General features: G+C 40.8%; 1 protein-coding gene across 2 annotated transcripts in view; it reads right to left on the minus strand.

The window, feature by feature from the left end:
• The window catches only part of LOC126473418 (equilibrative nucleoside transporter 1), a 98,684-nt gene that overhangs the window by 25,606 nt on the left and 54,444 nt on the right, over nucleotides 1-18,634 (minus strand). For both annotated transcript variants that reach the window (XM_050100446.1, XM_050100445.1), the window contains exons 7-9: nucleotides 12,662-12,808; nucleotides 10,549-10,732; nucleotides 6,511-6,632 (exon numbers count right to left, since the gene is read on the minus strand). In XM_050100446.1, coding sequence (XP_049956403.1) covers nucleotides 6,511-6,632; nucleotides 10,549-10,732; nucleotides 12,662-12,808 — 453 coding nt within the window. The remainder of the gene's footprint in view (nucleotides 1-6,510; nucleotides 6,633-10,548; nucleotides 10,733-12,661; nucleotides 12,809-18,634) is intronic.

Consider the following 18,634-nt stretch of genomic DNA (forward strand, 5'->3'; position numbering starts at 1 on the left):
CAGCTGGCATGCGCCAGATAAATTTTTTTGGTTAGCATCTGGCTCCAAGTAGCCAGAAGCGGGAGAAGATACTGCTCGTATGGGACTGGACTGCTCATGCACATGAGCCCTCTGGCAACTGCTCAAATGAACCTAACATAAACAGTTGTGACATCACGCTCATGAGAAGCAGTTTGTTGTTTTTTTCCTCTCGTTTATATTTTATTGCTGTAGTATTACTCTGCACTAGCGGAATACAGTAATATTATTTGTTAGAGTATCAGTTCTTACCAGTCAAAACTACAAAATTTAACTGAAAACTAAAACAATCAAAAATTTCCAGAATTCTGAATAATTCCTGGGGTTTTCCCAGATTTATTGATTGTCCTGGGGCATATACATCCTGTGAATGCAAAGATATGTGCACAGACCCAGAGTGCAGGAGCTAATAGGCTGTTATTCCAAGAGGCAGAAAATAGAGCAGTGGATGTTTTTCTGCATGGTATACCAACAGAGATGTCACAGAGGGTACAAATGGAAAAGCCAGAAGAATTAGTGTCAGTTCTTAGGACTGCAACACATGTAGAGGAGGTGGATATTATCAAAGCAAAAAGTGGACCACCAGGTGTTCAGTTCTGAAATCAGTTGTTATAGACGTGGCTGGGAGGGGCATACAAGGAAGCAATGTAGACAACAAGAGTGCTATGCATGTGTAAGAGTAGGAAAGGTGGGAAGCACATCCATGGGAAGCAGCTGGTAAATGCAAACGGGAGTGCTTCAACTGTTGGAAGGCAGTTCCAATAGACTGTAACACTGCACAAATTAGTGCAGAGATGGAATGCTACCTAATGGGCTTGGTAAGTGTTAGGAAACAAAGGTTTTTGGTTGACATTGGGGCGCATGTGTCCATTACTATTCTGAACCTCATGGGAAATAGGGGACTGCAGTGACCATGATATAGGTTACAAGGGGTTAGCGATAATAGTGTGAAATAATTGGGTATGGCAGTATTGGAGTTTTCAGTTGAGAAAAATTAGTTCAGGAAACATATGCAGGTATTGCCACTTGTAAGCGAGGGCTATTCAGTGGTTCTTGCGCTACTTTCTCAACAAACATCATGCTAAGGTTGATATTTATGAATGTTTTCAGTACAGATTGAGCAGCAGCATAAAATACCAGTCGATACGGGAATGGAAGAGTGGGTTTCAGTGGATACTGATTTGCCAAGAGAAATATTGAGAAACATTATGTGTGACTGAACTCTTAAGTAATAAAGAGTTGGATAGTTTACACTGTTTCATCTGCAGGAGTTTGGCACGTGCAAATGAGATTATTGCGGAAAAAATGATTCTGGTTAGTGTGGATAACTTTCGCAGAGGGTGCAATAATAATCACACTGGAAGTCTTGAAACCTGGATAGGTCGAGTCTAGAGAAAAGCCACAAACAACTGCTGACGCGGAAGTGTTATGAGGGAAAGTGGGTCACCTGTAGGGCAATGATTGAATGGCTGTGGAAAACTTGTTGAGGTTTAGTGATTTATTTTGTGCAGATGGAGGTTTCCCAGCAATCCAGTGACACAACGGCACATACCAACATGGGATAGTACACCAATTTATAGGAAGTCATACCCTATAGCAAGGCAACTGCAACAATTAGTAGAGCAGCGTAAGGGGCATGATGTGCTATGTAGTTTAAGGTCATGTAAGTACGCTGTATGATGCAGAGTTGTTAGTTTTTATTCATATTGTTATTATTGATATTCTTTGTTTGTTTGTGTGTGTGTGTGTGTGTGTGTGTGTGTGTGTGTGTGTGTGTGTGTGTGTGTGTGTGTGAGGGCGCGCGCGCGCATGCGTGCATTCTCAGAAGAAGGGAGGAGGTGAGACAGTAATTTTGTTCAACAATGCATAAGGATGAGGATGGTCCTGCTGTTGTTGACTTTCAGTAAGGGTGAGGCAGGGCCTGTAATAGCTGCTCAGTTTCTAGAATTTGGTGTGATGTTCTCAAGAGAAACAGCTGTTTGGTTTACTAGTCATAAATGGATGCTAAAAGCAATAGTGAAGATCTGGGAGATTATAAATGAGGTACATAGGTTAGAAGAAGTCTTTTAAGAATGGTATAAGGAGGCAAAGGGAAATAATTTGTTTAGATAGATAAAGGAGAGTACCAGGAGTTGCAGTTCACTTACAGTAAATTAAGGAAGCAGTTGTCACAGTTGATGGATGTGATTCCGCAAGCTAGGAGCCAGTGGAAGAGCGACTGAGTAAATGGAGGAGGAACATTGTTAAAGACGACATTCGCCACAGCAGTTGATGAGGAAGTCCAGGAGTTAAATATCACAGTTGTTCAGGTTCAGCAGATAAGTTCTGTGAACGATGTCATGGAGTGGCATACAGCACTGTTATCAAACTTGGAACAAAGGTTGCTGAATAACATGGGACTAGTACAGGAACTGGCAACAGAGCTAACTCGATGTGTTAGTGGGACGAGGGAAGTGCTGAATAGCAATTTGGAGGGAATACAGAAGCAACTGAGTGCACTGGACAAAAAATTGAATCCAGCACAATTTACTACATGGAATAACAGACCAACTTGGGGATGACTGGAGTGAAGTGGTAGTGTTACAGGAGGTGATGTTTTATGTGGTAAATGGGCAACTTTTCACCTAAGGTATTCATAATCAGACTGTGTCAAGCAGAAGAGCAGTTTTCCACATAGTTACAGCACATAGCCAAAATGTTGCACTGTTCTTCCATATAGTTAGGGTAGAGGCAGAAACAGATGTGGCCAGGATGCATATAGCGATCCGTGTACCTGTTGCGGGGAGAAACTTGGGAGTTTCAATGCTACATCATTCACCTGTATCCAGTGAAATAGGGGATATTGGGGATGTGGGCACAAGTGAGAACATGAGAAGTATTGCTGGCCTTGGACAACAGGCAGACTCATGGTAATGTCATGGGTAAAGTTGGAAAGGTACGCACACGGGAAGGTTGTGATCCGTCTGGGTGACCATCTATGGACTGACAAGGAAATATTTGAAGTGAGTTTGCTACTGGGGAATCTAAATGGGACAAGTTGTGAGAGCTTCTGACAGCCTGAACTTACTTTCAGAGGGTCAGTATACACATGGTATAGTCAGTCTTCATGCTGAGAACTTTATGCTTGAATTGCTATGAAGGAGGAAGATCAGTAGAGTTGAGAAAACTCGAGCTTTGGGAAAGTAGAATGATTATTAATGGTACACCTTGTGAGATAATTGGGACAGACTTTCATATTCTGGCTACACTCGCAGGCTCAACTGTTATGACACTGTCACAGAATACATTGTACTGGCTGGAAGGATGTCTGAGGGTATTACCTACTCAAAATTTTAGCCTGTTTAAATAACAATCAATCCATAACTTATGCAGTCTTTGGACAAATTACAAGTCCCAGCAAGGAAGAATTTTGATGAAACAAACGTGGCATTATGATGACTATGATGTTAGTTGGTTTGTGGGGGACTCAACTGTGTGGTCATCAGCACCTGTACAAATTCCCAATCTGTACACAGTCCAATCTAGCCACTTTCAAGAATGATGATGGAATGATGAGGACAACACGAACACCCAGTCCCCGAGCAGAGAAAATCCCCAGCCCAGCCAGAAATCGAACCCAAGACCCCATGATCCAAAGGTAGCAACACTAGCCACTAGACCACAATCTGCAGACAATGTGGCGGCATGTAAACTATTCACGGGAACAGCAGCGGCCCAAAGTGTCAAAATTAAGTGTATCGGCTACTGGCTGTGGCATGTTTTTAGCAGAATTTTGCGTACTGTATTTCTGAGTAAAATGGAAGTAGGCATATGCTGTAGACATGCCAGCACACCAATAACCAGCAGAATGGTTGATAGGCATTTTAAGGAGTTAATTAGTATTTAAGAGTACAATAGGGGTACATGGTAGTTAAGGGGGGCAATATAAGTGTGAAGAGAAGTTCCATGTGGGGAAATTACAATGTGAACTGGAGGATTGTCCTCAATATATAAATTATTACAGTTAAGGTAGTTTAGTGGGAGCCAGATATTTGAGATTTGAGATGAATCTTCTCGAAAGGGAAGAGGTATGCTGCATTACAAATAAGTATAGGTATAGATTTAAGGAATCCTTGAAAATTTTGGGCAGCATTCGGAAGGTAAAAGTTACAGGACCGATGGACACATTGGACAGTGGGCACTGGTAGTATTGTTATTAAGCAAGTAGTTCTGCAGGGTAAGTTGACGACATCACTCGCAGGTGAGGAAGCACGGCCTGGCAGGAATATACACAAATGTGGAGATGGGTGTGGAGAAATCAGGCGCAACACACGACACTGACATGCAACAAAATACCTGTATGCTGCAGCTATAACAGGACCTAGCAACCTGTATGTGGGGGCGGAAGCAGGCCACAAAAAGCTGACATTATAATCATTAAGGAACACCCCACTCATCCCCTCCACACAGACTACATCAGAGATGTAAGAAAAGGAGTATAATAAGGGAGCCCAGAGGCATAAGGCAAGCAATTGCATCACCATTCTGTTCATATCTGGAACCAGAGGGAATAAAGATTGTTTGAGTTTAATGAATTGATGAATTTCAGTGGCCAATTGGCCCCCTAAATCAACCGCCAAGCTCTGCTGTACAGGCATGCCACAGTCCAAAACTAGGAGGGGCATAGGTGTGGGCAGCAGGCGGCCAGCCATCCTCTGCTCTCTTGGTGACATGCTCCGACAGACTGCAAGCTGCCGCCCTGGGCAAGTGACTGGAGCTTTTGAGGCTCGCTCACAAGAAGCACTTGAGGGAATAGCCAGCCACACTCTGGTGGGCAGCTGCATGGGGCTTCCGGCTCGACCAACACACACTGCCGGCCATGCCGCCTGCGCCAGGACAGGAACCATTACATCACAAGGACAAAGAGGCCAAGTGGCGTACCAGCAGAGTCCAGTGAATATGTTTGTGCTGATGCACGTACACACACTGCACAATTGCCAACTGGATCAGTAGAGACACTGTATATTCTTCAGCAGAATAAAAATCTATGCCAAACTTGTCTGTGATTCTCTGTATGCCCTGGCGTGATTCAGCCCTCTCCCCAAATCATATCTCTCAGTCATCCTAGCACTTTATAACCCCCTGCGGCCAGTGGGTCCTAACAATATAGTCGGTATTGCAAACATCTTGTAAACCGGTGAATGCAAAGTAAAGGTTTCAGCACTGTAAGAAGCACAAAACCTGGCTGTGTGACCTATGAAAAAAATCCAATGTAGTCCAACAAGTATACTTTATCTTCCTATGTTTACGTATTGAGAACACAAGGGGAATCTCTGCTACTTTCTTCTATCTTTAGTGTTTTTAGAGGGGTCTACAGTCTACTAAAGTAAAGAAGCAGAGATAATTAATAAGGTCTGTGGAACAATGGTAGGATAAGTTATGCATTCAACCTAACATGCACAGTTCCCAGCAGAGTGTGCATGTTATAAGATGATAGTGCCTGGCGTTATGACAGTAAATTTCTAAGACTGATTTGGTGATCATGAGGCTGAAATACCATGATTTCCTTCAATTCTACAATTCCTGAATTTGAATATTATTGGACAGTTGTCACCTGAAGTGAAAAGCAATTAAGGGCATATTAACCAACTCAGAAACTGGATGTTTCTTTCTGAAGCTTGATATAAAATGTAATGGATCACCCCTGAGGACGTTTTATCCGATAGAGAATTCAAGCCACTTTGGAAGAAGGAAGGTTAAGGTTTAATGTTTACCCCAACAATAAGATCAATAGAGCCAGTGGCTCCTTCTTCTGGCAGAAGAGTTGAAGGGAAAGGAAGAGGGGTGAAGGGAAAGGACTGGAGAGGTTTAGGAAAAGGAGTACAGTTAAAAAGAGTCACCCAGTCAGGGGAGACTTACCGGACGGGATGAGAAGGATCTGTCTTTCCTTCTCATCCCGTCCGGTAAGTCTCAGCCCTGGCTCTGAAAGCTTGTAAAAGTTAAATCCTTTTGTGTGTGTGTGTGTGTGTGTGTGTGTGTGTTCCCTGGTGAGTGGATTTTTTTATCTATTCGTTTATATTATATTTTATCAATAATTGAATATTTTTGTTGTAATATATACTGATAGAAATGATAAAGTGACAGGGATGTTAAGGAAGTCTCTGCAAGATGTTACTTCAACCACATATATTTTATCACAAGTTGATTGCATTGTAATAATTCAGAAGTACTACATTAGGCATTTCCATGTCATAGTACACATCATCCCATGAACTGGCAGTGAGCTTCCCTAAAAGTTCAACACATTCTTCTTACCTCTTCATTAATTCCATAACAAAAATAGATTAGAAACTGGAGAACTGCAACTCCCAATAATTATGTTTAATAACTCATTGCAGCACATGGGTGAGATGACTAATTTAAAGAAATTTGAAACTTTTGTCTTTATAATTAAACCAAAATACTTCTTCACAATAAACAAAATAGTAGTACTCTCCAATTAGTAATACTTACCCATGTGAAAACAGCTGACAACAAGCTTCCAAGCATAGCACAAACGTTGAATGTTAAGAAACACGTAACCTCAGTGAAGTACTTCTCACTTATGATAAAATCTGGATCACTCTGTTTGATATCTGTAGGAACAAAGATATGATTAGTCATGATATTATAAAAAGGTAACGTTCAATACAGATCTTTAACAGTTCTATCTTTTCCAAATACAATATGATTAAAACAGAAATTTACAGACGCTTTAATTACATACTTCAATACTACAATTTGACACACTTCTCCCTGTCACTTACAAAACAAAAACAACAAAAACAAGGATTAGAGAATGAGTACTGAAACCATGAAAATGATAAAATAGATCATTCCCCCTCCCCTTTCCCCCTTCATGTCATGCACACAGACTAGTGAAAGTATTTTGAGTCATACCATGCTGTTTACATAAAGACTACCTACGCTTGCCTGACAAGTGCTGGAATAAACAACAATAACTAATCATTAGACTATAGAAATAGTGATGGTGTGCAGATCAGCAGTGTTTCTGTTGGTTCGAGATTTTAGTTTGGCTATACTTAAGAACTGTGTAGTAAAGATGCACTTAGCCACATTTGGATAAAATCATGATGCATACAACTGCTGTCGTTATAATGGAAGAATGTAGAATAATAGTTGATACACTAGCAACAGCTTAATGAAACTCACTGCATACCAAGACAGGCTACTTTTTGGTTATTTCAAGCATCTGATGTCTTATCATAACTTTTATAGTTAATAAAAAATAGCACTTATCTATTCATAGCAAATAGTTATGTTTTGTAAAACAGATTATCTTGATAAGGAGAGATCAATAACTTTGTGAAGCTTTGAATTGAGGACAAAAATAACACTGTATAATTAAAGAGAAGAATCCTAACTCTTCCCCTGTAGGGGAAAGGACAGTCATAAATCTATTGGGTACAGCGTAACAAAGGAAAAGGGGGATGAAAAATTTACACCTGTTGTGTCATTGCCTAATTTTCTTATATGAGAATGCGCAACATTTATACCTCTGAAGCCTCATTAACCTGTTAAGTGGGTAGTTTGCGTACACGCCCCTCTTCCACAGTGGGTAACATAGGCCAGCGCGCCCGTTCGCGGTGGCTGCGCACTGTTCTCACGTTTTCCTTCGCATTTTCATTGTTGAATTCAAATTGATATTGGGAGGAGGAGATTAGTGTTTTAACGTCCCGTCAACAATGAGGTCATTAGAGACAGAGCGCAAGCTCGGGTGAGGGAAGCATGGAGAAGGAAATCGGCCGTGCCCTTTCAAAGGAACCATCCCGGCATTTGCCTGAAGCGATTTAGGGAAATCACGGAAAACCTAAATCAGGATGGCCGGAGACGGGATTGAACCGTCGTCCTCCCGAATGCGAGCCCAGTGTGCTAACCACTGTGCCACCACGCTCGGTTGATATTGGGTGGAAATGAATAAAATATATTGTAGAAGTTAATAAAACTGTATTTTCACAATATTACACATTGTTTTCAGTGTGAAACATTTTAAAACAAGGTGCTGCACAAAAGGAAACTTCGCATTCTGCGCACCAGTATGAAGTCTCTTTGCGAAGGCCTTTTCTCATACACACCACACACCTCCTTGTTGATCTTTTCTTCGTTGTGGGTGGCAGAAGGTCTGGAAAATGCCTGGCTGTAAGGCGTGTTGCTTTTGGTGTTCGAGGTGAACGTCCTACTGATGTCCCTTGATGTGGTGAAGATATGGTCAACTGTTCACCAAGACTAATCAGGAAGCTCATTCTACTTTGTTTGCCACCATGCTTCTTGTACAGAATGTATGCATTGTAGCATGCAATATCCAACAAGTGGCGGAAAAGCTTCTGATAGTATTTTTTCAGCCTGCTTCTGGCCATCTGGTAGCTTTGTAACTGAGAATCGCACCTATCCACACCCCCCCCCCCCCCCCCCATATTCTTGTTGTAGTCAAACGCAAACGACAACTTGTGGTTTTTGAATGATTCCCTTCTTCGAGTTTACATTTACAAATGTGGTTAGCACACTGGACTCGCATTCGGGAGGACGACGGTTCAATCCCGTCTCCGGCCATCCTGATTTAGGTTTTCCGTGATTTCCCTAAATCGTTTCAGGCAAATGCCGGGATGGTCCCTTTGAAAGGGCACGGCCGATTTCCTTCCCCATCCTTCCCTAACCCGAGCTTGCGCTCCGTCTCTAATGACCTCGTTGTCGACGGGACGTTAAACACCACTAACCTAACCTACATTTACAAATGTATCATCGTGGAAGGTGCTGACCATAACAACATCTCTTTTGTCTTTCCATTTCATTACCATCTGCTTGCCTTTGTACCCTGTTATGTACTCCCCTTTCTTCAGTTTTTCCTTTTTTACGAGGTCAGGGAACCCCTTCCTGTCTTGCCGCATTGTGCTGACAACATCGGTGTTATTGCTGGTTAGTTTGTCCACCAAATCTGTACTGGTGTACCAGTTGTCAAGATAAATACAGTAGCCTTTCCCGAGTGCAAGCTCCAAAACAATTTGAGAGGTTATTTTTTTTGTCTGGATAGTGGCTACCATAATTAGTGTCCTTTCCAGTGTAAACAATAAAGTCCCATACATACCCAGAACTGCTTTCACGGAGTTCAAACAATTTGATGCCAAATCTGCTACGCTTTGATGGAATATATTGCTTCCATCCAAGCCGTCCTTTCCAGAGCAACAACGATTTGTCAACAGTGATGTTCCTTTCTGGCATGTACACTGGTCTGAATTTAGGCCGCAGATGCTCCATAATGGGGTGAATTTTGAATAGTTTTCTGCTGAGAGTACCTAGTGGATCATATGAGGTATTGTCAGCAAAGTGGAGGAATTTCAATAGAAGATAAAACTGCTTTTCACTCATCACTTTCCTGAAGAAAGGTGTGTCAACTGATTCCCTCTTTGAAAAGTACATTTTGTGGTCTGGTTTGTGAAGAATTCCTTGAGGTACAAGCATTCCAATAAGTGTTTTTACCTCGTCACGTGTAGTATTCTGCCAACTGTGAACCCTGGAGCATGCTGCTAAATTGGGATGAGAAGCTATGAAATGTTCTGCATATAAGTTCATCTGTTCAGCTATCATTGTGCACAAAGCATCATCCACAAAACACATAAAACAACTCGTCACATCGTTTTGTTTTAGAAGCACAACTGCCAAAATACATAAAACAACTCATCACATCGTTTTGTTTTAGAAGCACAACTGTACCACTATTACCACTGAACAAATATTGAATACGAACTGAACTACCACTCACAAATTCACTAGGTACCGTCTGCTGCATTAGTGTCTCGTTGTCAGATGTTTCTGAATCGAAGTCACTTTCACTATCCTCAACATCTGTATCTTGAAAACTTTCAGAACTGTCACTGAAATTATCGTCACTTTCTAAAAGCAGCTTCTCAATCTCCGAATCTGATAAACGACTTCTTTTCGCCATTGCAAAAGGTCACTCACTAAGGCTGCAGTAAACACAGACAAAAAAGGCGTGCTTTTGCAGCTGCTTCACAGGACGCATTTTCTCGACGCGCTCGGGTGGACAATGTTATAACTAGCCTAGAACACGCTGTGTTGCATGAGAAGAGCTGCCATCTAGTGGACGAAGCTCAACTAATACCACAGTGTCAACGGCAGGCCGATAACTCGTCATTCCCACTAACTACCAGCCACAGAACGCAGTGGACGGATATATCCGTCGAACCCACTGTGCAATACCAGAGCATGCACGCATATATCCGCCATGCCCACTTAAAAGGTTACTCCCGTGTTACAACTCTGTTTCTACCTCATAAATTATCCATTTGCTCAGATATAGTTCTACCAAATACAAGGCATGTGATCTCAACAATCAAAGATCATATCAGAAAAGTTACTGACAACAATTTCTAGACAACTTCTATCCCTGTAAAAAGCAAACTACTACATACAATTTAATAATCTCTCACATGCACAAGAGAGTCTAATAAATAAGTCATATGATTTTCAACTAACCTGAATGAACAGCTGGAAAAACAGACAACGTCACAAAGAAAACGAAAAACACGTTGAAAAGCTGTGGGAAACACTGTTTGAAAATCTGAAAGTAGGGCACATGTGGTGATGCTCTGCCAACAGCCTGACACTCCTTGCTTTGTTGTTCTTTTTGAGCTAGAAGCTCATGGTAACGATAAAATCTCTGCAACAATAATAATAGTAACAACAACAACAACAATAATAAAATATCAAGTAGCCGGAAAGCATTATTAGATTTGTGCAATACACCATACAGAAGTGTATCTAATTTTTATTCATTATGATAAACCACTAAAGGATTTTTTAAAACTACTACAAAATGTTTGAATTAAATAAAACATGCACTAGTTACTGCTGCTGGACACTTATTACATTTGGAAACAATGTCTGTTTATGTGTAGGAAAATGAACCAGTCCTGTGTACAAATGCAGTAAGGAGAATGCAAGTATTGTTCCAGAAATGAGCCTACAAGACAGATTTTTTTTCAAGTTTAACATGTGCACACCTGTGACAAATAAATTTACTAACAGTTTTTGAGTGCAGAAATAAATAATTTACACTAGCTTCCTTAAAATTACAGTTTATTAATTTCCTTATCATCTTGTGCTCCAAAGCTCAATAATATAAAAGTTAATAAAAACCATCAGAGCTTTATTTCTGATATGTTTCCTACACCACATCTGGTTTGTTCTAAATGAACATCTTAAAACGACACTCTAACTTCACCAACAATCTTCATAACTAAATCTCAAAAAGTGACAGAAATGTGTTAATGTCATTACTCAAAACTGTCTAACCATCACACATACCACTGAAAGGAACTTTCAGGAACATGATGAGCACACTGAAACACTTTGCTGACCACCTTGCGTAAGTATAGCCATCAGTACATGCAGGGAGCATAACACGCTGTGTCATACTGGTACAGTAGTGCAAGTCTTCAACTGGACACTACTCCAGCAACTTGTGTGTACCTTGTAATCATAACATGGAAAGGGGACCAACAGTTTGACATGAAATCCGACTTAAGTGTTGTTCCTAGCGAATCTTCACAAATCACTGAGAGATGTACATTAAGTTAAAGGTTGAATGAAATATACCGATATCCAAACAGGATTTGATCCTGTCACCTTTCAGTTTCCAAGCACACATTTTACTGTCGGACTACCAGGCCACCACTTAAGACAGATATTAGTGCTATGATTGCAACTTGCATCATTTTCTGTCCTACTGCTTTCTGCAGGGAAAAAAACCTACTGGGGCATAAAGTTATGTTGGATATTAACATTATTTCACCATTGCCATCAACATTGACAGTGCTTGTAAATAATTAAGACAGGCCCATCTGACATCCATTTGTGAATCAAGGTCATTAAACAACGTCTTTCAACATATCACAATTCCAAGCACAAAATTTATGCTGGTTGGGTAACTCAACTTTTGTCATCCTCAAATTAACAAAATGTTCAAAACCCTGAACAAATACCTCTGTCTATCGAGCTACATCCATGCTGGCTTTGAAACTAATTCCTAATTTCTCCATATTTCTTTTGATACCATCTGAAACACTGCAGAACAAAATAACTACATCTGTAAGCAATGCCTTGATTAGTTTCAGTTCTTTACCTTCTAAATTACACCTGGCTAGTTCTGGTCACTCCTTATACTAAGATCGGAGAAAATAAAACCAAAATATATTTGCAAAACCTCACTTAAACAGATCCATTAAATTTCAGGAATTCAGCTGCATACATATTATTTCCTCTTTTGCATGTGGCAGTACTCCTGAAATTTAATAGATCAGTAATTACGCGGCAAAAATATCGAGATATTCCTCATTTAAATTGTTTTATCTCTGAATCTTAGAAGTATTCTAAAGATCTTCATCTAGTAAATGTAAAATAAGAGGATGTCAGAGTAAAATTTTATTTTATAATTATACGAAAAATCTTTTCCTGTTTAACTTGAAAGTCATATTAATTGATAAAACTACTTTCATTCTAAAAAGAAATGATTGTCAACAACAACAACAACAACAACAAAAAACTCTAACATAACTTATATTATATTAACATACTGACTGAAACTTACATTCAAAGGAAGGGCGAAGTAGGTATCAAAACATGCCAACAAAATGAAGAGGGCTGTAATAAAGTAATAAATGGCAGCTGTCCTCACATTTGGTGCCATTGCCAATGACATTATGTTGATGATTGACGAAATTGCACCACTGATGTTCTAAATAAAAAAAAAAGACACATTAATTAATCAATCTCTATTACATCTAATAGCTAAGCAAATTTTTCAAATATTCACGAAGGAGATTAACATAATTTTTCACTATGAGAATCAGTAAACAGCAAACAATGGGAGTGCAAAACAGTCACACTACCCTTTGCCTTCATAATGGCAACTGCTTTACTCAAAATTTACAATCAGTCTAAGAAACCGTATGAAAATAGTCCACATGCACACGGCGTGTGATGAGTTTTTATCTTTGCATTATTCTGTGGCAACTACACAAGGGTTGATTTGGCACTTTCACCACTCTTGTACTGACACCACACATTGGTGCATGTTTCAATTTCTTTGGACAAAGTCTACCTCCGTCATCCAAATTTGTCTTTACCTTTCTTCCCTTGTAAGCAGATAGCTAAGTTTCTGTACATAACACTTTTTTCTTGTCTTTCAGAATTTAGCATAAGGGGTGTGTGTGTGTGTGTGTGTGTGTGTGTGTGTGTGTGTGTGTAGTAAGGGGGGAGAAAATGACATGCATGCACGCGATGCAAGACCTGTTCCACATATTTCTGTTTTAGCATGTGAGTATGAAATAGAGTTCTCCAGCTGATAGTTAAATAACTCTGTGTTCCACAGGTAATTTGCACTTTGTATCATGGTACATAATGAGTCAGTTTCTATGTTAATGACAATGATTAATTTGCAAAGCTAGCAATTTATAAATGGGCACATGCAACAGTGAAAGCTACTTTAGTTTCATGGGGTAGTAAGCATAGCATTCTTTTGTACTTCGTTTTCTACCAGTGCCCAAAAAATAGCTTCTAAAATTATCATTAACAATAAAATAACAGAACAAGTTGAACACTTCAGATATCATGGCTATAACATCTCTTTATGATACAGGGATACAAAATAAGGTGAATACATTCAGGAAAATTTACAGTACAATCAATAGATATCTAAAAAGTAAAGCTCTCAAACACATGTCACTGAACTTTTATAAGACTTGTTCTAGCAGTACTATTATATAGAAATGTATTATGGATGGTAAACAAGAACTGCATATCTATAGTAGTTAGATCCAGTTTCTGAGAAGTATTGAAGGATTTAAAGGAATGAATAGCATCTCAATAAATGTATTAAACACCTGCAGTGTAAAAGAAGTATCAGACAGAAGGAAGATTAGAGATTAACATCCCTTCGACAGCGAGGTCATTAGAGATGGAGCACTAGCTTGGATTAAGAAAAAAGAGGGAAGGAAAATGGCCATGCACTTTTCAAAGTAACTATACAGGCATTTTTTCTTTAATCTTTTTAACAAAACCTTCCTTAGAGAACATATACACAGTGGTCCAGAAAAATGTACTCTCTCTTTGATAGTTAATATTTTTGGAACAAAATGACATGTCGCTGCAATTTTGCAAGGAAGTGTAGTCCATTGTTTTCTCAAAAGATCTTGGTGCATATTTTCCAGCAGATGGCAGTGTAGCAATGAATGAAATAAGACTCTCATTTGACCAATGCAAGGCCGTATTGAAGTGTTACTTCTAAGTACAAAAACCCAGTAGAGGTAAATGGCAATGGTGGAATGTGTACGGAACTTAGCCACCAACACATAAAACAATTTATCACATTTGGGATGAATTTGAAACTGACAGTACTGATCAGGATGTGCATAAAGAAAGGTCTGGCTAACCAAAAACATCAAGTCCAGCTTCAAGTCCTGTAGTGTTGCAACATTTTACTAGGTCACCTCAAAAATCTGTGATGCAGGGTGCACTTGACAGCAGGGTAAGCCGATCAAGCATATGACGAATTCTGAAGGCTGCAAAGTGTAGCTGCATACTATGAACAAGGATGAGCTGGATCAAAGGATGGAGTACCGCAAGGATGAACAGTTTGTGGAGATGGTGACCTTGTCTGATGAGGCACAATTCAAACTGAATGGTACTGTAAACTGCCACAAGTGCATATACTGGGCTCCTGAAAATCCTCACATTCACGTTGACAAATATGTTAATCTACCGGGTGTTAATGTCTGGTGCGGTTTGATTGGCCCATTCTTCTTTGACGATACCATAATTGGTGACGTGTATCTTCATATGCTGCAATCATCGATTTTACCTGAGAGCCAACAGGTGTTTGTAAATTGAAGAATTTACCTACAACAAGATGGTGCTCCGCCTCACTACCAAAGAGATGTCAGAGCCTACTTGGATGAAAATCATCTGGACCATGGATAGGTTGAAGAGGGGCTGTTCAGTACCCACCATGGTCTCCACACCTTACACCTCGACTTCTACCAATGGGCAACCTTGAAAAATGAAGTTAATCAACAAAAAGCAGCTACACTGAATGAGCTACGAGAAACCAGTCCTATGCAGATATCACACTGGCAACATTGCCAGCCTTAGTTCGGTAAACAGTTCAAAGGCATCGACATCGTTTGGCTGCTAGCGGGGTCACTTTGAACACACAAAATAACCTTCTCCCATTAATATTGACTATCAAAGAGCGTCTATATTTTTCTAGACCCCTCTGTATGTAGTGGACAATGAAGTGGGTGTCATCAATATCTTCATTTTAAATGAATGGTTTCAGTTCTCTGAGAAAACAGATGTGTGTGCAAGTTGCGTTTGTGTGTGTGTGTGTGTGTGTGTGTGTGTGTGTGTGTGTGTACTGCTGACAAAGGCCTTAATGGCCGAAAGCTATAATTGTGTGAATCTTTTTGTTGTGCCTATCACGACTCAGCATCTCCACTATATGGTGAGTAGCAACTTTCCTTCTCTCGTATTGTTATATTTTCATTTTATTTTTTTATACATTGAAAGATGAACACTGTGCAATATTCTTCCGGAAGACAAAGTAAACACTGCTGTGGCAAACTTATTAAATGCTACCGTATACTCTAATGAACCAAAGAAACTGGTAAACCTGCCTAATATAATGTAGAGGCCCCACGAGCACACAGAAATGCCACAACATGTAGCAGCATGGACTCAACTAATGTCTGAAGCAGTGCTGGAGGGAACTGACACCATGAATCCTGCAGGGCTGTCCATAAATTCGCAAGAGCAACAGAGCGTGAAAATCTCTTCTGAACAGCATGTTGCAAGGCATCCCAGATACGCTCAATAATGTTCATATCTGGTGAGTTTGGTGGCCAGCAGAAGCATTCAAACTCAGAAGTGTGTTCCTGGAGCCAATCTGTAGCAATTCTGGATGTGTGGGCTGTTGCATTGTCCTGCTGGAATTGTGCAAGTCTGTTGGAATGCACAATGGACATGAATGGATGCAGGTGATCAGACAGGATGCTTACGTACATGTCACATATCAGAGATGTATCTAGACATATCAAGGATCCCATGTCACTCTAAATGCACACGCCACACACCATTACAGAGTCTCCACCACTGTGAACAATCCTGTGCTGACAGGCAGGGTCCATGGATTCATGAGGTTGTCTCCATACCCGTAAATGTCTATACAATTTGTTGATACAATTTGAAATGAGACTCGTCCGACGAGGCAACATACGTTCCAGTTACCAACAGTCCAATGTTGGTGTTGACGGGCCCAGGCGAGGTGTAAATCTTTATGTCGTGCAGTCATCAAGGGTACATGAGTGGGCATTCGGCTTCAAAAGCCCATGTCGATTATGTTTCACTGAATGGTTCGCACACTGACACTTGTCGATGGCCAAGCACTGAAATCTGCAGCAATTTGCGGAAGGTTTGCACTTCTGCCATGTTGAACAACTGTCTTCAGTTGTCGTTGGTCCCGTTCTTGCAGGATCTTTTTCTGGCTGCAGTGATGTCAGAGATTTGATGTTTTACCAAATCCCTGATATTCATGGTACACTTGTGAAATGGTCGTACAGGAAAATCCCACTTCATTGCTACCTCGGAGATGCTGTGACCCATCGCTCGTGCGTTGACTGTAACACCATGTTCAAACTCACTCAAATCTTGATAACCTGCCATTGCAGCAACAGTAACTGATCTCTCAACTGTGACAGGCACATGTTGTCTTATACAGGCACTGCCAACCACAGCATCATATTCTGCCTGTTTACATACAGGGTGTTACAAAAAGGTACGGCCAAACTTTCAGGAAACATTCCTCACACACAAATAAAGAAAAGATGTTATGTGGACATGGGTCCGGGAGCGCTTAATTTTCATGGTAGAGCTCATTTTAGTTTCATCAGTATGTACTGTACTTCCTCGATTCACCGCCAGTTGGCCCAATTGAAGGAAGGTAATGTTGACTTCGGTGCTTGTGTTGACATGCGACTCATTGCTCTACAGTACTAGCATCAAGCACATCAGTACGTAGCATCAACACGTTAGTGTTCATCACGAACGTGGTTTTGCAGTCAGTGCAATGTTTACAAATGCGGAGTTGGCAGATGCCCATTTGATGTACGGATTAGCACGGGGCAATAGCCGTGGCACGGTACATTTGTATCCAGACAGATTTCCAGAACGAAGCTGTCCCGACAGGAAGACGTTCGAAGCAATTGATCGGAGCACGGAACATTCCAGCCTATGATTCGTGACTGGGGAAGACCTAGAACGATGACACCTGCAATGGACGAGGCAATTCTTCGTGCAGTTGACAATAACCCTAATGTCAGCGTCAGAGAAGTTGCTGCTGTACAAGGTAACGTTGACCAAGTCACTGTATGGAGTGTGCTACGGGAGAACCAGTTGTTTCCGTACCATGTACAGCGTGTGCAGGAACTATCAGCAGCTGATTGGCCTCCACGGGTACACTTCTGCGAATGGTTCACCCAACAATGTGTCAATCCTCATTTCAGTGCAAATGTTCCCTTTACGGATGAGGCTTCATTCCAACGTGATCAAATTGAAAATTTTCACAATCAACATGTGTGGGGTGACGAGAATCCGCACGCAATTGTGCAATCACGTCATCAACAAAGATTTTCTGTGAACGTTTGGGCAGGCATTGTTGGTGATGTCTCCATTGGGCCCCATGTTCTTCCACCTACGCTCAATGGAGTACGTTATCATGATTTCATACAGGATACTCTACCTGTGCTGCTAGAACATGTGCCTTTACAAGTGCGACACAACATGTGGTTCATGCACGATGGAGCTCCTGCACATTTCAGTTGAAGTGTTCGTACGTTTCTCAACAACAGGTTCGGTGACCAATGGATTGGTAGAGGCGGACCAATTCCATGGCCTCCACACTCTCCTGACCTCAACCCTCTTGACATTCATTTATGGGGGCATTTGAAAGCTCTTGTCTACGCAGCCCCGGTACCAAATTTAGAGATTCTTCGTGCTCGTATTGTGGACGGCTGTGATACAATACGTCATTCCCCACGGCTGCATCCGCGCATCAGGGATTCCATGCGACGGAGGGTGGATGCATGTATCCTCGCTAACGGAGGACATTTTGAACATTTCCTGTAACAAAGTGTTTGAAGTCACGCTGGTACTGTCTGTTGCTGTGTGTTTCCATTCCATGATTAATGTGATTTGAAGAGAAGTAATAAAATGAGCTCTAACATGGAAAGTAAGCGTTTCCGGACACATGTCCACATAACATATTTTCTTTCTTTGTGTGTGAGGAATGTTTCCTGAAAGTTTGGCCGTACCTTTTTGTAACACCCTGTATCTCTGTATTTGACTACACATACCTATACCAGTTTCTTTGGCACTTCAGTGTATATTAAGCTAGGTAAATCAGATTTGATGATGGCTCAACAGCACTTCACCTTACACACAAATCCACAGAAATGTTTGCCAAATCTCTGTAGTATCACTGAATGCAGTCTTCCACTGCTGGATCTGG

The sequence above is a fragment of the Schistocerca serialis genome, chromosome 4, assembly GCF_023864345.2.
Source record: "Schistocerca serialis cubense isolate TAMUIC-IGC-003099 chromosome 4, iqSchSeri2.2, whole genome shotgun sequence".
Taxonomy (NCBI): Eukaryota; Metazoa; Arthropoda; class Insecta; order Orthoptera; family Acrididae; genus Schistocerca; species Schistocerca serialis.